This window comes from Syngnathus leptorhynchus, chromosome 7 (assembly GCF_054491065.1).
Source record: "Syngnathus leptorhynchus isolate UIUO chromosome 7, UIUO_Slep, whole genome shotgun sequence".
Classification (NCBI taxonomy): Eukaryota; Metazoa; Chordata; class Actinopteri; order Syngnathiformes; family Syngnathidae; genus Syngnathus; species Syngnathus leptorhynchus.
This window is the reverse complement of record NC_141201.1, coordinates 13,351,350-13,377,450: the sequence shown is the minus strand read 5'-3', so window position 1 is coordinate 13,377,450 and position 26,101 is coordinate 13,351,350. Positions and strand designations below refer to the sequence as shown.

General features: G+C 43.0%; 2 protein-coding genes and 2 long non-coding RNA genes across 4 annotated transcripts; 2 read left to right on the top strand and 2 right to left on the bottom strand.

The window, feature by feature from the left end:
- Positions 1-17: 17 nt before the first annotated feature.
- dhrs13b.1 (dehydrogenase/reductase (SDR family) member 13b.1) lies at positions 18-14,980 on the bottom strand. The gene is made up of 5 exons (XM_085915749.1): positions 14,707-14,980; positions 14,245-14,363; positions 13,911-14,034; positions 2,896-3,222; positions 18-331 (listed from the first exon to the last, which is right to left on the bottom strand). Exons 1-5 carry the CDS (start codon positions 14,831-14,833, stop codon positions 72-74), a joined length of 957 nt encoding a protein of 318 aa, XP_085771875.1. The 5' UTR covers positions 14,834-14,980; the 3' UTR covers positions 18-71.
- Positions 7,358-9,244, top strand: LOC147054831 (uncharacterized). Its single transcript, XM_085915750.1, has 3 exons — positions 7,358-8,060; positions 8,139-8,313; positions 8,373-9,244. Exons 1-3 carry the CDS (start codon positions 7,733-7,735, stop codon positions 8,740-8,742), a joined length of 873 nt encoding a protein of 290 aa, XP_085771876.1. The 5' UTR covers positions 7,358-7,732; the 3' UTR covers positions 8,743-9,244.
- Positions 14,981-16,074: 1,094 nt separating the features above from the next.
- Positions 16,075-22,273, top strand: LOC147054829 (uncharacterized). The gene is made up of 3 exons (XR_015066626.1): positions 16,075-19,899; positions 19,986-20,348; positions 20,461-22,273. It is a non-coding gene; the product is annotated as an uncharacterized LOC147054829 (long non-coding RNA).
- Positions 22,274-25,041: 2,768 nt separating this feature from the next.
- LOC147054828 (uncharacterized) lies at positions 25,042-25,766 on the bottom strand. The gene is made up of 3 exons (XR_015066769.1): positions 25,475-25,766; positions 25,297-25,362; positions 25,042-25,131 (listed from the first exon to the last, which is right to left on the bottom strand). It is a non-coding gene; the product is annotated as an uncharacterized LOC147054828 (long non-coding RNA).
- Positions 25,767-26,101: the final 335 nt, after the last annotated feature.

Here is a 26,101-nt window from a genome sequence, read left to right as displayed (position 1 = left end):
GAAATCACCGTACAACATAACAGAAAATTATTCCTTTATTCCCATTCAACTAAACTCCCTTGTGAATTAATTTATGCAAGACCACACATTCCTTCACTGATTTCCCACAGCTTCTTAGCTGCAGCGTCATCTTTTGCTTTAGAATAGACTTCTTTCACTGCACAGTTGGAGAAGTAACGTCCAGTAAGAAGTTCGATTCCCTCCTGTACAGCACAGTACAGAGTGGTCTGGCATCCCTGGACAGTGTTTTTGAAGAAGAAGGCAGTGATGGGCTTCAACAGGATATGAACCAATGAGCTGGCATTCCTGGCCAACTCAGAGTTGATAGCTCCTGCAGTGGAAAAACAGTGAAAAGTAAAGGAAAAGAGTGATTATGTTGTTTTTTTCCCCCTTTAATAACTGGTAATGTTGTACAGTACCAAACTGTCACTCAAATAGACTGATTAAAAAAATGACAAGCTGTGCACAGGGTAGGCACTTATTAAACCAACTGAAAATAAAGATGGAATCGTAAAAATAAATAAATGTTTATGGGCAGCTCAGTGTCGCATTGGTTAGCATGTCCACCTCACAGTTAGGAGGGTGCGGGTTCGATTTCACCTCCGCTTGGTGGGCCGATTGGGCACACCAAATTACCCCTAGGCGTGAGTGCAAGTACAGATGGTTGTTCGTCTCTGTGTGCCCTACAATTGGCTGGCAAGCGGTCCAGGGTGTTGGGATAGGCTCCAGCACGCCCGCAACCCCGTGGGGACAAGCGTTATAGAAGATGGATGGATGGATGGATGGATGGATGGATGGATGGATGGATGGATGGATGGATGGATGGATGGATGGATATGTTTATCAAAATAACACTACAGTTTCATTGGAAACAAATAGACTTTGTGTTTCATGTTAATAGTGTCATTAAAAGGGAGCCCAAGTTCGGCTGACATTCAAAGAACTGATGATATCTGCTCAAAATCCCTGCAGGGTATGTTGTCTGACTAATTTTATCACTTGACTTTTCCAACCACCACTGCATCGAGGAATACAAAACATCTCTGTAGCGACTTACCCTGTCACACTTAACAAGTGTCACACCCCATTTCCATTGCTCTCTTATGAAATACACACACGCGTGATTTTCTGAACCACTTATCCTCACTATGTTCATGGGCATGTTGGAGCACATCCCAGCGTTTTTCATGCGGCAGGCAAGGCACGACTTAAACTTAAATTGTTATAAAATTGTTATTTAAAGCCTGCAATATGCATTTTTTTCATGCTCACAGGCTTTTTGACAGTTTGGGGGAGTTTAAGTATAGTTTTAAGAATGTTTTCAAGATTTTACATTTAAAGCCATGCAGGAAGTGAAGCTTTTCATTTTTCTCATGATTTAATGTTTTGGTGATTGTACGTAGAAGAAGAATGCCTTTATTGTCATTGTACAACTGGTGTACGACAAAATTAAGATGCAAGGCGCTAACACTTTGATATGGTCACCCGGGATGAGGAGTGAACTCACAACCTTCAAGTTGTGACACTCTACTACTTACTGAGCCACACCACCCAATTTACACAAACAAGACTAATGAAGACACTCAATCTAGGAATTGTACAGTTTCAAGCCTACATCCATTTTCTGAATGATCTTTCCTCAAGAAAGTCTCCCTGAAGAAGCCAACAGCACCACGTCATCTGCAAAAAGCAGAGACGTGATGCTGAGGTCCCCAAACCAGACCCCCTCAACGCCTCGGCTGCGCCTAGAAATTCTGTCCATAAAAATTATGAACAGAATCGGTGACACGACAGGCACCAACGACCTTACGGCCACAGCTCCAGTTGGCTGCCTCAACAATGGAGGCGCGGAACATGGTCCACTCGGACTCAATGTCCCCCGACTCCCCCGGGATGTGGGGAAAAATCTGCCGGAGGTGGGAGTTGATGCTCTTCCTGACAGGGGATTCTGTCACGATGGCCATGTCTAGCAGCTAGACGTTCCCATCAGACCCTCACAGAGCGTTTGGGTCTGCCAGGTCGGACCGGCATCTTCCCCCACCATCGGAGCCAACCCACCACCAGGTGGTGATCAGTTGACAGCTCCGCCCCTCTCTTCACCCGAGTGTCCAAAACATGCGGCCACAAATCCGATGACAAGACTACAAAGTCGATCATCGAACCGCGGCCTAGAGTGTCCTGGTGCCAAGTGCACACATGGACACCCTTATGTTTGAACATGGTGTTCATTATAGAAAATCCGTGTCGGGCACAGAAGTCCAACAATAGAACACCGCTCGGGTTCAGATCGGGGTGGGCCGTTCCTCCCAATCACACCCTTGCCCACGTGAGCATTGAAGTCACCCAGCAGAACAATGGAGTTCCCATTATACCAGTCCAGTTCGTGTGTACTATGCCTGCTTGGTCACGTACCAGTTTTTTTTCTATGACGTCATACATTGGCCTCAGATGACCCAAATGCTTCCAGTATAGACTGCACCTGCATCTCGACCGGTCTCGACCGGATTCAACCAGATGAGGTGACCATGTTCTCACGGAAGTAACAATTTTCTCAGGGATGCTGTTTCCCATTTCCAAATCTTGTCAACTGTCCGTCGATTTGACATTTGCAAGTGTTTCCAGCCAATCCCAAGGCACACTGACTATCCACACTCGCACTCACTCCTATGGGCAATTTAGGTGCTCAACTGACCTAGCATGCATGTCTTTAGAATGTGGAAGTAAACCCATGCAGGCACGGGGAGAACATGCAAACTCCACAAAGGAAGGCTGGAGCTGTAATCTAACCCAAAACCTCTGCACTCTGAGGCGGACATTCTAACCAGTGCTCTACTATTTGAGTACTTTTCTCTCTATAGATTGGATTGCATGAATGGATACATTCTCTATACTAACCTGGATGGAGGGAGTAGCATGTGACTTTGGTTCCTTGCAGTCTCTTGGCCAACTCATGGGTGAAGAGCACATTGCACAGCTTGCTGTCAGAGTAGACCCGAAGGTCCGCCATGAATGAAGTCCCCAGTCCTAGAGCTCTATGTTTAGTTAGGCATTCAAAGTCAATTTTTCCAAAGTTATGTGCCACGGATGATACATTAATCACTCGACTTGGTTGACACTCCTTCAGTCGGTCCAGCACAAGGTTGGTTAAGAGAAAGTGACCCAGATGATTAATGCCAAACATCATGCCTAAACCATCCTCTGTTCGACCCTGCATATAAATTCCTAGGACAGAAAGAACAGGACAGTAAGTATATTTCATATTTTATACAAGAACTTAAAACATGCAGTAACTTAAATACAATTTACTTGCTTGGCAGCCAATTTGATTTTTTTTTTTATCATATAGAGAGATGCAGTATATTTCATTGTGTGAAGGCGATGGCCTTCACACACGTTATTCTACACCATTCACTTTATTATTATTAGTGTTGTTGAGTTACATGGTGCATAGGATGGTAAAAGATGGTGCGTGAGTGTGTATTGGATTTGGCCCAGACGAATTGGCTAAGATGAAATTCCAAATTTCAAAGCTTGACATGGAAGACCTGAAGAAGGGGGCCTGAGTAAGGGTTACTTAAAAGTTAATCCTACAAAATTAACTATTGTTAAATTGGTAAAGGGGAATTTGTTGGTTGAACCAGTGAACCTTCGTTCCCATTCCAAATTTCACCAGAAGATAGTGCTAAAGTCAGATTGACCTAACATAGTAAATTAATAGTTTAAAAAGTCAGCGATTAGATGAAGACTTGTTCTGAGAAACAGCAACACACAATTTTGGATTATGTTATATTATTTTGTTTTGCTATAATATACTTTGAAACTGCTTGAATATTTTAATTTGCTCTCTAGGTAAGGCCATGCTCATTGTTAGGTAATGAGAATGAGATATGTTAAGCACAGTTAGAGTAAGCTGCAATATACTTTATTTTATTCTTATTTGCAATATTGTATAGTTAGCAACTTGAGCAGCATCATAGCATTGATGTTTCATTTACACATGAATGTATTAAGAGTTGAGTAAGGACAAGGGGTTGACAGTAATATCGTGGGTGGAAGACTGCAATCCCACGCTTGAGCTTGACCTAGAGGTCACCAGCTTGTCAAAATACGTTTTGAAGCTGTTTGAGTGTTGTAACCTGCTAACTAAGAGAATCCACGATCAGTTATGATTGTGTCAAATTGATTATTGTGAAAGTATGTGTTATTATTGTCACGATGTTTAATCAGTATCAAACATGTATGTAATATTGATGTTCCATTTACACATGAATGTATAAATGTGAGCGAAGACAAGGAGGCGGAAAGGGTTAATGGTGATACTAAGTGGTGGAAGACTGAAATCCCACACACGCGCGTGACCTCGGTCACGTTCATCAAGTTAAAGCCAAAACAAAATGCTGTTTGACGGAACACAAGTCAGAGAAAACCCATTTGCAAATGTCAAGTTGATGGACAGTTGACAAGATTTGGAAGTGGGAAACAGGATGAAGCATCCCTGAGAAAATTGTTACTTCCGTGAGAACATGGTCATCTCATCTGGTTGAATCCGGTTGAGACCGGCCGAGATGCTCGTGCAGTCTATTCTGGAAGCATTTGGGTCATCTGAGGCCAATGTATGACGTCATGGAAAAAAACTGGTACGTGACCAAGCAGGCATAGTACACACGAACTGGACTGGTATAAAAGGTTCGTTCGAACAAAGAGCAGCGCTCTCTCTTTCGCCCGGGGAGCTTGGCCCATGCGTCTAATGCCGTGGGTCGAGGACGCCGATTGGACAAAGATAGATTTCATTCTTTCTGAGATTAGCCCAAGGTCCGTTAAAATGAATTTATACTATCTTCAAATTGGACTTAGTCAGATTTTGAGCTTAAAGACAGGCTAGGAGATGCAGAAATCAGTGCAGGAGAGAGGAGCCATTTTTAGGGCGTCGTCATCTCCATTCTTTAAGCCAGCATTTTAGACCTCTAGCCTCTTACTCTTTTTTACTATATTTTTGAGTTTTCAATCGAGAGAACTTCGAGACTGAATAATTTTTGCTCTATTGAGGATGGTGAGAGGAAATTATTGTTAGTTGTTCGAACAATTTAAACTTGTAATTTTATCTTGCTTATTCATTAGATTTCTACTTTATAATCACTAAATTTCGATGAATGATTATATGAATCTTTTATGCTTTAAATCTCTTTTGTTTCTCTATCATGGTCATACTTTAAACCGTTCAGTTCTTTTTTAAATGAAGACAACTTTAATTCTTGACCTCAGGGAGTGTCAGAATCTGGTTCGAAACCCGTTAACTTGAGCTCAGCTAGTGTGGGTGCACACTAGAGAAAATAAATGAGTTCCTGCGGTCTTAACAAAGACAGCTATACTATTCCGAGCGGATAACAAAAGCAACAATCTCAATAGGAAAGGAGAGCCGCTGAAACGCCCACGATTGAGGAGATCCTGGGTCTCGAAAAAGTAGTTACTCAACCCTCGGTTTTCTTTGATTTCAGCGGGACTGGCGTCCGGAAATGACGGAATTAATCTAACAATAGATTAGTTACCTGAACAGCGGTTAGACTCGGAACGAATCTTCTTCCGTACCGGCAAATCAATTCTCGTCTCCCCTACATACTGTGTTACTGCAGAGGGGCTAAAGTACAGAATTTTACCCTTTAAACGGAGAGCTGGTCACTTACATCAGATAAGTGCACGATTGACAGTGTGAAGGCAAAGGCCTTATGTTATTCTACACCATTCACTTGATTATTATTAGTGTGAAGGCGAAGCCCTTCACACTTATGTTATTCTACACCATTCACTTTATTGTGTGAATGTGATGGCTTTCACACGTTATTCTACACCATTCACTTTATTATTATTGTGTGAAGCGGATTGATTCCAAGATGGCGCCGCGTACGCCAGCCTCCGTGGGTCGCTCTCTGCTTCTTTATTTATTTTATTTTGTGTGTTTTCTGTGTTCTCTGCTGTCCATCCCGGATCACTTTTACCAAAGAAGCGCTGTTAAACATCGGACAGTCTTCTTCTGGTATTTTCTCTCCTGTCCTCTCCGATTCAAACTGTTTGCCGGAGATTTTAGCTGGAGCGGCGATGCTATACAAGCTAGCACGTCGACGACGGCGCGGAAAACAAGCCGGAGCCCTCGTCAAGCTAAGGCAGAAAGGGTTCCGCTCTGCCCTACCATCAATTAATCTGGCGAATGTTCGCTCCCTGGCGAACAAGATGAACGAACTGCTGCTCCTCACTTCGAGGAACACTGATTTCAGCAGATCCGCCACGCTGTGTTTCGTTGAAACGTGGCTTACCGAACGCACCCCCCACCACGCCGTGGAGTTAGTTGGGTTTCGGTTAATGCGGGCAGATCGCAGCGCGGAGCTCACCGGAAAATAAAAGGGAGGTGGACTCTGTTTATACATTAATGAACGTTGGTGTACTGACGTCACGGTGTTGAAAGAGTCTTGCAGCGCTCTCCTAGAAACACTCTTCATTAACTGACGGCCGTTCTATTCACCACGGGAGTTCTCCTCGATCGTCATGGCGGCTGTTTACATTCCACCACACGCGCATGCAAGTGAAGCCAAGCAGATGCTGGCCGACCAGGTGACAGACATGGAGAAACTTCTACCAAATTCACTATTCATTGTTTTGGGTGATCTCAACAGGGCGAACCTCGCACACGAACTCCCCAGATACAGACAGCACATTACGTGTCCCACCAGAGGGGCACAGACACTGGACCACTGCAACACCGTAATTAAGGATGCATACCACTCTGTGGCTCGTGCAGCTTTAGGACTTGCGGACCACTGTCTAGTTCATCTGGTCCCGGCCTACAGGCAGAAACTAAAAACTTGTAGTGAGTGTGAGGAAGTGGACAGTGGAGTCAAGGCAGGACCTCTAAGCCTGTTTTGACTGCACAGATTGGGGAGTTTTCGAAGCTGCAACTTCAGTCCTGCATGAACTCACTGACACTGTCGTATCATACATCTGTTTCTGTGAGGATCTGTGTGTGCAGACTAAGACCTTCTGCATGTACAACAATGACAAACCTTGGTTCACACCGAACCTCAGGAGGCTGCGCAAAGCCAAGGAGGAGGTGACCGGGACCTGTTCAAGCAGACCAGAAACACACTGAACCGAGAGGTCAGGAAAGCCAGGAGGTGTTACGGGGAGAGCCTGGAAAGACACCTCTCTGCCAATCTTGATCCCTCAACAGTGTGGAAAAGTCTGCATAGCATCACGGGCTTCAAGAAATGACACCCCCCCTCCCCCCCCCCCCCCGTCCTGTAGAGAGCCCAAGGCTTGCTAACCAGCTGAACAGGTTCTACTGCAGGTTAGAGCGGTCCTCCCACACAACAGGACCTCCTGCAGCACAATCAACATACTCCCCTCCCCTCACAACCGCTCTGTCCACACCTCCGTCACCGCTGTCACCTAATCTCTCTCTTGCAGAGGCCGTGCCCGCACTCCAGATCCGTGAGGAGGAAGTGCGCCAGGGGTTCCGGAACAAAAGATCAGGAAGGCACCGGGCCCAGACGTCGTGTCTCCCTCCTGCTTGAAAGTCTGTGCTGAGCAGCTGGCACCCACCTTTGCATGGATCTACAACCGCTCCCTGGCGCTGTGTGTGGTGCCCTCGTGTTTCAAAAGCTCGACCATCGTTCCAGTGGCCAAGAGGCCCAGCATCACAAGATTGAATGACTACAGACCTGTCGCTCTGACATCTGTGGTCATGAAATCTTTCGAGAGGTTGGTGCTGAACCACCTGAAGCATGTCACGGGTCCCCTGCTTGACCCCCTCCAGTTTGCCTACCGGGCAAACAGGTCGGTGGATGATGCGGTCAACATGGGACTACACTACATCCTGCACCACCTGGACACCCCAGGAACGTACGCCAGGATCCAGTTTGTGGATTTCAGCTCGGCGTTCAACACCATCGCTCCTGACATCCTCCAACAGAAGCTCATCCAGCTCGCGGTGCCTGCCTCCACCTGTCAGTGGATCACCAGCTTCCTGACCAACAGGAGACAGCGTGTGAGGCTGGGGAGCATCACATCTGGTACCAGGACCACCAGTACTGGCGCCCCTCAGGGGTGCATCCTCTCCCCACTGCTCTACACCAACGATTTCTCTTCAGGTGACTCTCCTGTGAAGCTCCTGAAGTATGCAGACGGCACGACTCTCATCGGACTGATCCGGGACGGTGATGAGACTGCCTACAGACAGGAGGTGGAGCGGCTGGTCCACTTGTGCAGCCAAAATCACCTGGAGCTGAACCCGCTCAAGACCGTGGAGATGACAGTAGATTTCAGGTGAGATCCTTCACCACTTTCACCCCTCACTATCCGCAGTAATACTATACTCTCCTCAGACACCTTCAAGTTCCTGGGTACCACAATCTCACTGGACGGGAAATGGACCGGCCACATAGACTCTGTCTGGAAGAAGGCCCAGCAGAGGATGTACTTCCTGAGACTGCTCAAGAAGTTCAACCTGCCGCGGGAGCTGATGAAGACCTTCTACACCGCCATCATCTAGTCTGTCCTCTGCACCTCCATCACTGTCTGGTTTGGATCGGCCTCCAAATAAGACAAGCACAGACTGCAACGGACAATCAGGACTGCAGAAAAGATTATTGGAATCAACCTCCCATCTATGCAAGACTTGTACCTGTCCAGGACCAGGAAACGCGCAAGCAACATCTCTACAGACCCTTCTCACCCAAGTTACAGTCTGTTTGAACTACTCCCCTCCGGACGGCGTTTTAGAGCTCTGTACGCCAAAACCAGCAGACACAGACAGCTTCTTCCCCCAGGCTGTTGCTCTGATGAACTCACACCACTCTTAGAGTCTCAGAGTCATTGCTGTGCAATAACATCCTGCTCTCCACACCTTTTTGAATTGTCTACACTGTTTACACTATGTGTCTTATCTGCATCCATTCCAGCCTGGTCATTCTGGAAGAGGGACCGTCCCATCTGTGGTCTCTTCTCAAGGTTTCTCACTTCCCCTAGTCGGAGATTTGAGTTTTTCCTTGCCCTCATGGGAGTTTAAGATCAGGGGATGGCTGAGAATATTGTCATTTGTCATTTTCACATGTCCTGACTGTTGTTAGTCACCTAAATGTTGAACAGAGACTGTGATGTAACGAAGTCAAATTCCTTGTTTGGCACGCTCAAACATGGCGAATAAATTCTTCTTGAATCTTGAAGGCGATGGACTTTACACATGTTATTCTACACCATTCACTTTATTGTGTGAAGGCGATGGCCTTCACACATATGTTATTCTACACCATTCACTTTATTATTATTGTGTGAAGGCGAAAGCCTTCACACTTGTATGTTATTCTACACCATTCCCTTTATTGTGTGAAGGTGATGGCCTTCACACGCGATTCTACACTATTCACTTTATTGTGTGAAGGCGATGGCCTTCACACGTTATTCTACACCATTGACTTTATTATTATTGTGTGAAGGCGATGGCCTTCACACATGTTATTCTACACCATTCTCTATTATTATTATTGTGTGAAGGCGATGGCCTTTACACGTTATTCTACAACATTCTGTTGGAATAATTTAGGTGAAGCCTTGGCCTGCCAGACCTGGGGGCCTCATCTTTTACGAGTTGAACTCCTTTTTGTTTAGCTAAGTTCATCCTATCTAGCTCCAGGGATGTCTTTTGATCCCCGTCAGTTTTATGTACCGTAATTTTCTGACTATAAGTCGCGGTTTTTGTCATAGTTTGGGGGGGGGGGGGGGGCGACTTCTACTCAGGAGCGACTTATGTGATTTTTTTTCACAAATTTTCAAAATTCAAAAATCTGCGATGTAGTGAACCCGCGATAAACGAACCGCGATGTAGTAAGGGATTACTGTCATTTGACCTGCAAGTGACATCACCCGTGCCGCGTGGCGGTTGTTTACATAAAGGGCAAAGGATTCGATCACGGGATGATGAAGATGACGAAGGGCCCCAGGTACTACCGGCATCATTAGCGGCTTTGTTTGTAAGTGACACGGAGGACGAAGAGTTTGAAGGATTTAATGATTTGGAGTGACACAGAAGGTTTGAAGAACTATTATGGCTTTTACGCACGCCCGGTCCTTCTCGACGGGAGCTCTCTTTCACCTCTGTGGATGGAAATCGGGAGCCGGGGAAGGCCGGGTGGCTGTCCGGGGATGGTGGATGGGGCTCAGGCATGGCTTTTACGCACGCCCGGTTTCTATTTATGGAGCTCTCTTCCACCTCCGTGGCTGGAAGTTCAGTAGTTGTTGGTTCGTTGAACTCTTGTTTTGTTAAATAATGAGCCGTTTACCAAACCCACGTCTTTCCTGGTACTTTGTTAACGCTACAATATAGTTATATACTCAATCTCTGTAGTGCACGCGCGGCGTTGTTGACAAAGAACCAGGAATTTGATCGATGGATTTAATTATTTGGAGTGACACAGATGGTTTGACAATATTGTTTTAATATGATAGTTATTTGAAATATACTTTATATAACGTTATATGGGTCTGTGGAAAAATTAGAAATGCAACTTCAAACGGGTCCAACGTCAGCATATGTGGTGCATACGCGGCATTGTTTACATAAAGCACGATCGATGGATTTAATGAATTGGAGTGACACAGATGGTTTGATAAAAGTGTTATTTATGTAATACTTGTTTGAATAACTCTGAATGTTACGTCAGGCCCGTTTGCAGCTCCTTGTTTGTGTATTTGTCACGTTAGCATACTGTATTGTTTAGTTAGCATTTATTGTTGCTGGTTCGTGTCTGTTTTTGGTGTTGGATTTTGACAAATAAATTTGCCCCAAAAGTGCGACTTATACTCCTGTGCGACTCATATATGTTTATTTTTCACTTTATTGTGCATTTTATGGCTGGTGCGACTTGTACTCCGGAGCGACTTCTACCGAAAATTACGGTATCCTTCCTGTCCTTATCTTATCTTTGTGTTTTGTTTCTGTAAGAGGCCTTCACTAACAATGAGCAGAGCTTCTTTGCATAGGTGGAATGTTCTTTGTTTAGTTCAAAGGAATTTCATACCTTTTAGTTAACTGTAGCTTTGATTCATAGATAGTTGTTGATCGGAACTGCGTTTCTTTGGTAAGTGTTATAGAAAAGATCTACAGTTTGAAGGAGTTGCATATAAGTTATCCCATATTTACTCAATGTTTGTTGAAGGAACTGCATACAAGTTACCTCACATTTACTTAATGTGTGTTGAAGTGTTCAGGGGTTGTTACTTACTATTATTGTGTGTTGTGTTAGTTTACCAAGAAGATAAACTTAGCAAAGGTTTAGTTGCATTGTTCCACAGGAAAGCGACATTCAACGTGCTTCAAGTTATCTGATCACAGTTGAGGACGATTCAGCCAACCATGGAGAAGACAGTCGGTTGAGGAAAAAGGACAGACCCTGCAATTCCAGTGAGGGGGTCACGGGCCAACAATTGAATGCTAAATCACACCACACTACATTCCTTAGCTAATCAGCGTTGCTACAGCCACAATCTCCCCTCCCTTTAGTGTAGCAACGCCTCTGTAACCAGGGCACCCAAAACATTAAAAAGAGGAGTAAGGACTCAGAATTGATGGAGATTGTAACTGAGCTTCCTTTCTTTATCGTTCTCCTCGCAAGTAAACTTATCCTGGTTGTCTTCTCTTTGTTCCAGCGTGTGATTTAATGTCTGATCGTACTTAGACCTGACACATTCACTTTATTATTATTGTGTGGTGGTGATGGCCTTCACACATATGTTATTCTACACCATTTCCTATTATTATTTTTATTTTTATTTTTATTATTATTATTATTATTATTATTATTGTGTGAAAGTGATGGCCTTCACACATGTTATTCTACACCATTCTCTATTATTATTGTGTGAAGGCAGTGGTTCGTTTCAACCCATTTCAACATTTTAACCCCAAAAGTGAACCTCCTGAACACGTATATTTTGTTTGAACCTATATATTTCGTTTCGTTCCAAATTCACACAAAAAATTGGTACATTTTTTGTTTTCTAAATTCCCATTCATTCTCTATGGGGATCCAACATTTGCTCAGTTTTTGTCAGATTCAACCCGTTTCAACATTTTAACCCCAAAAGTGAACCTCCTGAACAAGTATATTTTGTCGGAACCAGTATATTTCGTTTCGTTACAAATATTTTTGGCACAGTTTTTGTTTTCTAAATTTCCATTCATTCCTTATTGGGATTTAACATTTGCTCTAACTTCTAAAATATTTCTCCGATTCAACCCATTTCAACATTTTAACTCCAAAAGTGAACCTCCTGAACACGTATATTTCGTCGGAACCCAGATATTTTGTTTCGTTCCAAATTCAAAAAAATTTGGGGTACAGTTTTTGTTTTCTAAATCCCCATTCATTCTCTATGGGGATTCAACATTTGCTCTAACTTCTACATTTTTTGACCAATTCATCCCGTTCCAACTTTCAACTGTTCATCTTTTTCCTACCTATTCCACAACTTTCCACTTACCAAGAATTCAAAATTTTCAATTTTGAAATTCTCGCCAAATTCTCAAAAATTCCATTTTTCAACTCTAATTTCTACATTTTTCAACCGATTCATCCCGTTCCAACTTTCAAGTGTTCATCATTTTCCTACCTATTCCACAACTTCCTACTTACCAAAAATTAAAAATTTTCAATTTTAAAATTCTCCACAAATTCACCTAAATTTTGTTTTACACTTTGATTTTCTACATTTCTCAAGTCATTCAACTTGTTTCAACATTATTTGGCAGCATTCCCCAAGAAGGCATTCAAAGTCTTCGCCTTCACATGCAATTTCTCCAGAAATTGCATTTTCAAATTGGTTTATAATATTGTTATTCCAAAGTTTTAAAGGTATTCGAATTTCTAGTATCTATTTAGACCAGTGGTTCTTAACCTTGTTAGAGGTACCGAACCCCACCAGTTTCATATGCGCATTCACCGAACCTTTCTTTCGGTAAAAAATAAAATTTCAAATTCAAGACATAGATGTTTTTTACTGGTGCACAAAATGAGCTGTGCATTAACATCACCTTGTTCAAAGAACAAAACCATCATAATGCATGAACTCAAAACAAATTACATAACAGTGTGACTTCTGCTGGTGCCTTTGCGAGATATGCGTCATTCCGAATTTACACAATAAATCAGGTGTGTTTGGACCTCCGCAGTGGAGGCTCAGCCGAACCTCTGAGACTAACACACCGAACCCAGGTTAAGAACCACTGATTTAGACAGTTGATGCAGGATGGATTGTGCCGTGTGAACTTATGCCGGCACTGGCCGAACATGCAAACTCCAAACAGGAGTTGGAGCCTGAATCGAACCCTTGTACTTATGAACTGTGAGGCAATGTGCTAACCAGTGTACTGCCGTGCCGCCCCAATTCTAAGTATGACAAAAAACAAGAGGTGATACACCGCCAATAAGGCCTCAAGGATAAACGTTATTTGCCCCCTTCCTACCTGAATGCTGAAATAAAAAAAATGTTAATAGGTGAAACCACGAGTTCAAAAAAGAAAATGTGTGTGGGGGTCCACTATGAACCAATGTTCATAACAGATTACTGTATGGTACTTGTTGAAAACGTTCAGCATATGGATACATGCAACATTATAAAAAAATAAAATAAAACAAATATCTTTGCCACAGTAGAGCATGAGTGTCTACATAGCAGGACTTACTGAAAGACCTCCTACAGTAAAATTCACTCCTATCACAGATCTTACAAAATCCTTTTGTTGTTACACAACCAAGATCTAATGTGCTGTTTCGGGTCCTCCACAAAAGAGCTACACAGAACCAGTTTGTGTGAAAAACTTCAGTTAAGTGTGAGTGAGTTTCATTATGGGAAATGAGTGCTCTTACCTGCATTGTTGATGAGAATGTCTAGTCTGGGCTCACTTCTTAGGTAGTTTTCAGCAAAGTTGCGAACAGACTTAAGGTTTCCCAGGTCCAACTGCATGAACACGACTTGATTGCTCCCACTCTCCTATCAGAGCCAATAAATGGGTTTTAAAATACTGTATTTCATTCGATACATACATACAGCACATGTACAATACAAAATCCATTTGATAAATAATTGAGAATGCAGCACCAGGACTATTTCTTTAGAATGCATGTACTCTCAATGTTGTCAAAGGAAAAAAAAAAAGGCAATTTTATGTCTGTAAAACAAAGTATGCCCGATTTTTCTTACCCTCTTGACATCTGCAAGAGCAGCCTCTCCTCTCTGCCGACTACGACAAGCCAGAATAACTCTGGCTCCTCTTTTAGCCAAGTCTATTGCTGTTGTTTTCCCGATGCCTGTGTTGCTACCTTAGGGTGAGATAACATTTTAAACAATGACACTTTAAAAAAAAAATCATCTTAGTTGAATTGTGAATTCAGTGTGAAGTTTGACATGTCATTCAGGAATAGAGGGGCCCTATAGTGCAGGAAAAAATGCATTTATAGTATTTGTGAGATCAAGTTAAAAAAAAAAAAAGGAGTAATGCCTATAGCAAAGCAAGAACTGTCATCAATTTAGCAATCCCAATCCAAGTAATATCCGAACTCTTCTTAACATGGATAGAATTTTCCTCTGCTGTTCGATTACATAAAGTGAATTACCTTACATTCGCTCTCTGAAAGACGCAACACTCATTTAGTGTATCCTTACCAGTCACAATCACGGTCTTTCCATGTAGCTTTGCATTGCTTGTGCACTGCTTTCCCTTCACCACAATCTGACGGTAAATGTAAGCACCTCCTATAACCAGACTCAAAACTAACAACGAAATAAACATGTTGTTGTTCGAGAGACTAGAAGAAGAATAAATGTAATAACGTTCGTTAATAAAGAAAGTTGCTTTGCTGCGACTTTCTTCCGGTGCGCTGCTGTTAAGAAGATTGACTTGATTCAAACACACCCATTTCCTGTTTGGGAGCGTTGGGTCGTTTGTGAACGATTCGTTCATAAAGAACGGATGTTTTCAGTGAACGTGAGTGAATGGATCACTTCCTGAAGTAATTCGGGGTTTTTTTCAGTTCACGTGACTTCAACCAACATGCAATAACGTAACTTATCCAACACAGCAGGTATCGGTAATGCGCATTGAAGCTGGTGCCACCCCGCCGTAAAACAAAACGAAGAAAAATTACATAACTTCCCATTCACAAACAAGCCAGTGAGAGAACTGCATTTCCTGTTCATCATCTGAACGGATCAGTGAATGATTTGCCTTTCTCGTTCATCGCTAGAACGGATCAGTGAGTGAACGACTGAACGTGCTGACTTTCCCATTCACGAACGAGTCATTGAACTACTTTCCCGTCCATTAACGGAGCCTCAGTGAATGTGTTGCGTCTCCTGGCGTAAACGATTCATTGAGTGAACGTGAACTATGTATACCAGTTAAAAGTCAACAAATGCAGATTTATGATTTGCCCTAGGAAAGACAGAACCACTCACTGAAACACTCCATCTTTTGTGCTCGTTTTCTTCAAGCTAACGGCTAATGTCCAAGCGCATGAAAAGACTACCGACTGGCAGACACCCCCCCCTAACTTACATAATTAGTGTAAAGGCTAACACCATTCACTTTATAATTATTATTGTGTGAAGGCGCTATATATATATATATATATATATATATATATATGTAATGCTGTAATGTAATATATATGTAATCCAAAAAGGTAATATCTCATCTTTAAAGGGGTTTCAATTTTTTGGGAAGGTGAATGATTGATTTTTAGGATTTCAGAATCAAGCAACTTGTACTTGTTGAGAGAGAGAGAGAGAGAGAGAGAGATATATATATATATATATATATATATATATATATATATATATATATATATATATATATATATATATATATATATATATATATATATATATATATATATATATATATATATATATATATATGGGTTCTCTAAGTTATACAAGTGAGTAAGATAAAATGTACATTTTGATTTTTATTCAAATTTCTAAGATTCTTGTGATAAACAATGAGAAAATTATTGAAAAGTAACTAAAGAAACTACAAGAAAGTGAAAATGTCTAATCATTTACTACCTGGGTCGCTCCCCATTTGGGGGGCCATCCATTTACTTGCTAAAGCTAGTGGTGGAAGCAGTCCAATTGCCACAAAAAGTAGCTATATGCACGTGTGCAGGGCACACGCACAAGACTGATTCGGTGTCAAGAGGTAACAGGCTTGCAGACAGAACCGCATAGCTGCAGCGCAAAAGACGCTTCAACTTTTATACACACAATAAGCAGATTAAATTACTGAAACATTTTTAAAGATGTGCAGCGACAAAGTCCATAGACTGAAATTCAATTATGGACGAAAAGAGGGGCAAGAGTAGACAATGGCATCTATAAATGACCAGAAGACTGACCTATCCTACCAAAAAAATGATACAAATGGGCAGCAATATTGAGCCATGGTGTGTGTCACATAGCTCAAGAGGAGGGCTAGTGGGGCAGGTCAGTCAGCTTTATACAACATATGGATTTGATTCATATTCAAAACATTTATAAAAAAAAAAATTGTAGAGCTTGCTTAACATGTGCTAAACACAATCCACAGGGTTATAATGCCTGGTCATGATAGATACATTGGATTGAATTGGCTTCAAAATGAACACTGAATGCCTTAACAGTGGCAAAAACGTGTAAAGAAATAATTTGTTGTTGCATGTTGGGTGGCTATCTTTGTTGCCATTTTGTTAACTTCAACAATATGATATTTGTGGGAACTAATAGTCATAATGAATAGTGGAGAGATGAGTGGGCAACTTGTATAGATCACCCCCAAAATTATGCTGCATTGTGTCGATTTAAAAGATCAATTTGGCCCTCTCTGGTGGCGCAGTGGGTTGCACGTCCGCCTCACAGTTAGGTGCGGGTTCGATTCCACCTCCAGCCCTCCCTGTGTGGAGTTTGCATGTTCTCCCCGAGCCCGCGTAGGTTTTCTCTGGGAACTCCGGTTTCCTCCCACATCCCAAAAACATGCTTGGTAGGCCGATTGAAGACTTTAAATTGTCCCTGGGTATGAGTGCGAGTGCGGATGGTTGTTCGTCTCTGTGTGCACTGCGACCGGTTCAGGGTGTCCCCCGCCTGCTGCCCGATGACGGCCGGGATAGGCTCCAGCACGCCCGCGACTCTCGTGGGGACAAAGCGGTTCAGAAAATGAATGAATGAATGAATTTGGCCCTTGCAGTGTGATCCGCTGTGTTGCATCTGGATTGCCATGGAGAAAGTATGATGTTTATTTGTGTACTTTATCAACAACTGCTGTAGATGTTAAAGAATGAAATTAATATCTCTAAAATGAATGTCGATAATTGGTTTCAGGTAACTAAGAGTAACTGTTAAAAGAAACAATTGATTGATAATGGCAAAACAAGCTGCAAACCAGAGAAAAAGAAATAAAAAGGCATATGTATAGGTTTGCGACCGATTCTTTATGTTGTACCGTTGCCATTGACCAAAGATTGTGTGAAATCTGTCACATCTACTGATTGTGAAATGTGCGACAGAGCGTTCTATATAATATCCGTTGAGAAAAAAAAAGAAAAAAGAAGAGAAACCTTGCTTTCAGAGAATGTAGTCAAAGGAAATTGTTTATGTATCGACATGCCAAGATCTGGGAAAAAAGCTAGAAAAAAAACAAAATGTCTTTAAATTTGAGTGGCGACGATGATCTGACTGAAATTGATGCAATTGTAGTCCCAAGAGGAGTTCCTGATTAATAAGAAATAATTGACCAAATTGCAGCAGGATGGGAGTCCTCCATTTGTTGGTGGTGTGCGATGAATAAAAACGTGGACAGGATAAATTACATCCATTACAACATGCAGAAATTGGTCAATTGGACACAAGCGGGGCTTGAGGCGGTGCATGAACAGCTAGCCAGAACTTCCGTAATGGCCTTCCAGAATCGCATTGCTCTTGATATGTTGTCTCAGAAAGGAGGGGTCTGCGCAATGTTCGGAAAACAATGCTGTACCTTCATCCCCAACACCGCCCCTGATGGGAGCCTGACGAAGGCCATTGCAGGCCTGCGGTCCCTCAACATGAGGATGAAAGAGCACTCTGGTGTGGACACATCGATGTGGGACAACTGGGTGGATGCCTTTGGGAAGTATAAAGCCCTTGTGTCCTCAATTATAATATCAATTGCGATATTTACTGCTATGCTCACCTTATGTGGATGTTGTTGTATTCCATGTCTGCGTGCTCTGTTTAATTGTCTCATCACTACAGCAATATCGCCCATGGAAGACAAAATGGCCCCGGTATGCCTAATGTCTGAACGCCAGCATGTTGATGATAACGATGATGATGATGGAATTCTTGCGTTTGAGTTTACAGACTTTTTCCCAGATCTGTGTGTTTCTGAATGCTGATGTCGCAACGTTTATCCTTTTTGGTGTAAACATATTTGTGCTCATACTTGTGATCCGACAACTGAAAATCATGAGAAGTGGTTGGTTTTTGGTGATGTAAAAAAATTGAGCAAATACAGTGGCGCCTCGGTTTTCGAACGTCCCGGTTCTCGAACAATTCGGTATTTGAACAAAAAATTTTAGATTTTTTTTGCTTCGGATGTCGGACGAAATTCGGTTGTCGAACCGCGCAAGATGAGCCGAGAGGACCCGCATCCCAACTGACTCCGTTCGTTATTACATTCTCGCTACTCTGAGGATTGCATCAACTCTAATCAAATGAAGCAAGTGGGAGCAGTAAAACCATCCTAAAACACAAAGACGCTCCTAAAGCAATGCGACAGTGAGTGCCCGGCGCGCTGCGGGCGGTTGCGCGATCGGACCAAATTAAGCTCCATGCGCACTGAGGTCCACTTAAATTTTGGAAAGTCCATTAGGACTTTAGAAATATTTTCTAAATTTTAACGACCGCTCTGTCACAATAATGCGACCAGCGCGGTGCAGTTGCGAGGTCGGCGGCGCGCTATGGTTGCGCGTTCGGCGGTGCGCTGCGGTTGCGGGATCGGACAAGATTAAACTCCCTGCGCACTGAGGTCCACTTAAATTTTGGAAAATACATGAGGACTTTAAAAATATTTTCTAAATTTCAGCGACGGTTCTGTCACAATAATGCCACCAGCACGGTGCAGTTGCGCAGTCGGTGACGCGCTACGGTTGCTGGTCGGCGATGCGCTACGGTTGCGCGTTCGCCGGTGCGCTGCAGTTGCGCGATCGGACAAAAAAGGGCAAATGAAAAAATGATGGGGTTTTTTGCTTGGAACGGATGACATTTTTTTTCCATTATTTGTAATGGGACAACATGATTCGGAATTCGAACAATTCACTTCTCAAACAGCCTTCTGGAACAGATTGTGTTCGAAAAACCGAGGCCCCACTTTACATGCCAAATCTTCCAAAATATCGTTTTTAAACTCTAATTTCTACATTTTTCAGCTGATTCAACCTGTTCCAACTTGCAACTGTTCATCTTTTGTGACCAGATTCAAACCCTTCTCCCCTTCTTCCACTATGCTTACCCAATTCACCCTTTCTCCCCCACTTCCAAAGTGTGGCATCTTGGATTGACCCAGAAGTGCCCCAAAATGAACATAAAGTGAACCGGAATTGCCCCAAAAAAACAGGAAGTAACAATAATTTGAGCTCAAACAGAAATGTTGTCTGTTCTGCCCTCTGTATGTTTTGTATTGAAATCTCTATGAGAATGTCTATTGAAATTCTAGCCTCTATTTACTAGCCTAGAGTGTTTGCTCACTCAGAGTACGAGACCCGGTAACGGCATCGGTTTTCCCGTGGATTTATTAAGCTGATATTGTTCTTCAAACGTTGTTGCCTTGAACAAGATTTGGCCGTAAGTCTTGTCAACTAATGTTTTTTCTGTTCAAACTTGTGTAAACGATTGCACAGATCTTTAACCGTGCCCTCATGCTTCAAAAGCTCCAGCATCGTACCGGTAGCCAAGAAGCCCACCATCACAGGATGGAATGATTACAGACCTGTTGCCCTGACATCTGTGGTCATGAAATCCTTTGAGAGGCTAGTGTTGAGTGACCTGAAGGACATCACGGGCCCCCTGCTCGACCCCCTGCAGTTTGCCTTCCGGGCAAACAGGTCGGTGGATGATGCGATCAACATGGGACTGCACTACACCCTGCACCACCTAGACAGCCCAGGAACATACGCCAGGATCCTGTTTGTGGACTTCATCCCGACTTCCTTCACCAGAAGCTCGTCCAGCTCGCGGTGCCTGCCTTCACCTGTCAGTGGATCACCAGCTTCCTGACCAACAGGAGATAGCATGTGAGGCTGGGGACCATCACATCCAACACCCGGACCACCAGCACTGGCGCCCCCCAGGCGTGCGTCTTCTCCCCACTGCTCTTCTCTCTTTACACCAATGATTGCTCCTCAGGCGACTCTTCTGTGAAGCTCCTGAGGTGTGCAGACACCACTCTCATCGGACTGATCCGGGACGGTGACGAGACTGCGTACAGAAAGGAGGTGCAGCCAAAACCACCTGGAGCTGAACCCGCTCAAGACCGTGGAGATGACAGTGGACTTCAGGCGGGACCCTTCACCACTTTCACCCCTCACTATCCGCAGTAATACCATACTCTCCTCAGACACCTTCAAGTTCCTGGGTACCACAATCTCACGGGACCTGAAATGGACAGGCCACATAGACTCTGTCCGGAAGAAGGCCCAGCAAAGGCTGTACTTTCTGAGAACAGCTCAGGAAGTTCAACCTGCCACAGGAGCTGCCGAAGACCTTCTAGACTGCCATCATCCAATCTATCCTCTGTACCTCCATCACTGTCTGGTTTGGATCGGCCACCAAACAAGACAAGCACAGAGTGCAACGGACAATCAGGTCTGCTGAAAAGATAATCGGGACCAACCTCCCATCTATCCAAGACTTGTACCTATCCAGGACCAGGAAACGTGCAAGTAACATCCCTGCAGACTTCTCGCTCAGGTCACAGTCTTGCGGACAGCGTTACAAAACCAGTAGACACAGACACAGCTTCTTCCCCTAGGCTGTTGCTCTGATGAACTCACACCACTCATATAGACTCAGACACATCACTGTGCAATAACATCCTGCTCTCACCACATAAAATTTAAGCATCCATGTCCAAACTCCGGCCCGCGGGCCAAATCCGGCCTCCGGTCAGATTTCATACGGCCCGCAGCTTTGATCTTATAATGTATTATTTATGGCCCACCTGCACTGTCAAACTGAATAATGAAAAAAAAATCATGAAACTTGAAACTGTAATTCGTCCTATTACCGAGAAGTGGCAGCACCACCCCTCTCCGCTCATTTCTGCCATGGCGACTGCAAAGAAAACAAGGAAATTTCACATTGAGGGCCGTCGCTTTCAAGAGAAATGGGAATTACAATACTTCACTGAAAATCAAGGCAATTGTTTTTGTCTAATTTCTAAAGAGGTGGTTGCCTTGTTTAAGGATTTCAACCCAAAGAGACTATCAGATTAAACATGCTAACACATACGACAAGCTAACAGGGAGTGACCGCGCTCATAAAGTCAAGCAGCTCCAAGCTGAACTGGCATCAGAACAGCGATTCTTCACGCGGGGCTGTGAGTCAAAAGTAAATCAAAAGTAAATATTACTTAACATTAAATATTACGAAGTGGCCATGTTAATACTGTTGATGTTATGAACCTGTAGACGTGACACAAACTATTACTTTCTGAAAGATATTGTGAATGACAAGAGCAAAATTCACTTGTTTTAAGTTTTAATAATAACGGACAGCTTTGTATTACTTATAACTTCTGTTTAAGATGTTCATGAGGCGAAAATAATTTTAAACTCATGTAAATTTAAGGTATTTCATACAGTTTGTTCAATGTTATCGTATTTTATGTATTACTTATAACTCCTGTTTAAAATGTTCATGAGGCGAAAATAATTTTAAACTCATGTCAATTTAAGGTATTTCATACAGTTTGTTCAATGTTATCGGACTCTTCAGATATGAATGAAAGGCAGAATTTGTGTTTTGTGTTAGAGTTGTTCTGCCTGAGTGGCTTATATTTGGTTATTTTGTCATTTAAAAAATAAAGACAATTGGGAGAATGAAATTTGTTTTATAACAGTGTTTATTTGGATGAAATTGTAGTTAAAAAAATGTCCGAAAAAACTACTGGCCCCCGGGCCCCTTCACTTTATCAAATCTGGCCCTCCTTGCAAAAAGTTTGGACACCCCTTTTAAGTCTTAAATGTTGTTAGTCGCCTGAATGTTGTCAGTCACTTAAAAGTCGTACAGAGGCTGAGATCAACCAGAGTCAAATTCCCTGTTTGGCATGCACAAACTTAATAAATTTAGCTGATTCTGATGTTCATTTTATTTACAGATCGAAGTTACATGAGCCAACATGCTTCAAGTTCACGATCGTCTAACGCGGTGTTTCTTTATTTGTACGATGTTCTAAACGGGGCATCGGTTTGAGGCCATTCCTCAATAAATCAGCATTTATAACTATTTAGTGAACGATTCTTTTGAATGATGATTCTAAAGATTCAGTTCACTCAAAAGAACTGGAATGCACATCACTACTGTTTGGGCGTGACAAGGTTTCTCTTGTTTAAGGCTCTCAGCAGACTGGAGGGACCAGAAATCAGCAAGACAAAAAAGGAATGTCAACAAGTGAGGGTCACTAAATGAACGGCGAACTTGTATGGCAATAGATTGGGGTCAAAGGTTTTGTACTTGAAAAAACAAATGCAACAAAAATAATATATGTAATTACGTTAGTTTTACGGTGGTGCACTGGGTAGCACGTCCGCCTCACAGTTAGGAGGGTGCGGGTTCGATTCCACCTCCGACCCTCCCTGTGTGGAGTTTGCATGTTCTTCCCGAGCCCGGGTGGGTTTTCTCCGGGCACTCCGGTTTCCTGCCACATCCCAAAAACATGCTTGGTAGGCCGATTGAGTACTCTAAAATTACCCCTAGGTGTGAGTGCGAGTGCGGATGGTTGTTCGTCTCTGTGTGCCCTGCGATTGGCTGGCAACCGGTTCAGGGTGTCCCCCGCCTGCTGGCCGATGACGGCAGGGATAGGCTCCAGCACGCCTGCGACCCCCGTGGGGACTAAGCGGTTCAGAAAATGGATAGATGGACGTTAGTTGATAAAGACAGTTGCTCTGCTGTGACTTACTTTCTGTACGCTGCTATGTTAAAAATATTCAAACACACCCATTTCCTGTTTGGGTGTGATAATAGTTCTCTTGTTAACGGCTCTCAACAGACTGGACGGACCAGAAATCGGCAAGACAATAAATGAATGTCAACAGGTTAGGGTCACTAAATGAAAGGCGAACTTGTATGGAGATAGATTGGGGTCAAAGGTTTTGTACTTGAAAAAACAAACTCGTGTTTCGAAAAAAAAACTTGAATCTGAAAATAAACGTGCTGATCTTAAAACCTGAAAAATAAAACAATGTATTCAAACTAAAAATACTTGTTAGTACAGAAGAGGATTAGGGCCAGTGAAGAAAAAAAAGGGGGTGAGAGGATTTTTTTTTCTCAGAATTCTGACTTTAAAGTGGGAATTCTCACTTTAAAGTCAGAATTCTGAGAATAAAGTTTGTACGGCGGGGGTGGCGTCAGTTTGTGGTGTGGTTTTGACCAGAGGGGACATTGTCATCACCGAGCGACTTTTTGCGTGGCAGAGAATTGTTGGAGGACATAATTTCACTCTTAGAGGAGCAGGAGGTGAGTAAACAACATGTTGTGTTCATTTGGTGACTGTTGCATATATAACTATAGCATGTAGCTCTGCTGCTAATTCATATCTCTTGAAGGGATGCGCCGCATTTACACGTGAATAAGCATTGAGTATTTTTGTTCAGTTTCTACAAAGTCAGTTTCATTACACGTCACATACAACATATCTCTCGCTCGGTCGCTTCAGAAGCTATACATTGCACATTAATAATGACTGTAGGGCGCAGCTCCTCACAGCCATACTCTGGCCGTTTCAGGTTTTAAGCCTTCATCCACCCTTGTTGCACACCTGGTATACGGTGCGGAGCCAGGCGCGAGCAACGCCTGTGGTTTTTGTTCGGAGTGACCTTCTCCTACCATGGCCGAGTCCCATCTGTCCACTATTTACCGATAGCTGGGACAAGCTTACAGCACCTGGTATTCCCAGGAGGTCTCCCATACAAGTACTAACGAGGACCCTGCTTAGCTTCTGAGATCGGACGTTCTTAGGTATGGTCGTAGGCTTGTTGATATACGTCACTGTAACGTCACTGTGTCGGTAAAATACCGCGACTCGCGGCATCGAACCCCTTTTGCCTTGGTGATTGTGGCTGGCTGCAATACAATTGCACCATAATTTAACTCAATACACTGATCACACGGTTGTTTAAGAGGATTGATTCTAGTGATACAATTCAAGGTGACATCATTTGAAGTATATACAGTACATGCACACACACGTCTTTATTTACTTACTGGATGGGACGTGTTTAGTGAAGTTACACCTGACATTGTACCAGGAATGAGAACATTATGATTAAAAACAACTTTATACAATAAGCATACTGTCATAAAGTCATGTTTTCTAAATGCCCACTTTTGTGTTTGTCAGATTGTCATTGTTTTTCTTTTGTTGTGCAGATAAAGTGACTGATGGAAGGTGGAACTCATCCAGTGCATGAAAAGCCAGGCTGTCACTCTGATGAACTCACACCACTCATAGAGTCTCAGAGACATAACTGTGCAATAACATCAGGGACTGGGAGATTTTTTCAGGCCAGGAGTCAATTATGTAACCTGGCCACGCTGGCCTTGCCCACACGTGCGTGTTCACACCCACACTTAAATGCATGGGCACAAGCAAAACGCATTTGTGCGCACACACATGCACACAATCATTCTTTGAGTTTTGTTGTGGGTGGTACCGGAAAAACAAATCAAAATACCAAGAATGGGGACAAGCAAAATAATCAAAAGGTCTCTCTGAGTCTGAGTGTCTGTCTGTGTCCTTAGTTGTCCTTTCTCATCCCCTGCTCCCTGGACTTGTCTTGCCAGTATACTCTGCATCTGCTGGGAGTGTCAGAACAACCAGCATGATAATTATATTATCGACAATAACACATTTAATCAATATCAAAAGAATGATATGGTTAAATATATGCTTTTTTTTCCAAATGTTTCATGCATAGTCATAGCCTATTCAATCCCATGCAGTGACAGATGACTGTCCTTTACCTGTCAGCTGCTCAGCGCGAGTACTGGGCCTATTTTCTGAAGCACCAAATCTGGCAATATTTCCACCTTTGCATATGAAACATAGACATATATTTTAATATTAATTTAGCCAGGGCCATTTACAAAGTTTAGAGGAATGTGCATGTAAGAAAGAATAACAAATGACTCTTCAACTTACAAAATCAACTGGAACTAAATCTAACAAATCAGCAGAGGGACAGCCTTATTACATGGCAGCGGCACATATGCACACAACACATGCAAACTGGCATGCATACACGCGTGGGCACACACCGTTTTTAATGGTACCGTGTGTGTGTGGGGGGGGGAGGGACTGAATAAATCCATAACTTTTCTGCATTTGGCAGCGTTCTCCTCCAGCGCCTTTCTTATTTTGTCCCTCTCCGCACCGCCTTTCCTGTTTATTTTTATTTTATTTTACCACGTTCGAAGTCCATTATGCTCACTTGCACCGCTCGCCCGCTAGCTACTAGTTTTGGCTCCTGAGTGAACGATTTGTTCAAAATAAACGAATCCTTTCAGTGAACGAATCACTTCCGAAAGTGATTCGTTCTTTTTACAGTTCATATGACTTCAACTAGTAGGTGTCAGTAATGCGCATTGAAGCTGGTGCCACCTCGCCGTAAAACAAAACGAAGAAGAAAATGACGTAACTTCCCGTTCACGAACGTGTCGTGGATAGCATTTCCCGTTCACCAACGAACGAATCAGTGAGTGAACGAATCAGTGAGTGATTTGCGTTTCCGGTTTATTGCGCGAACGGATCAGTAAGGGAACGAATCCT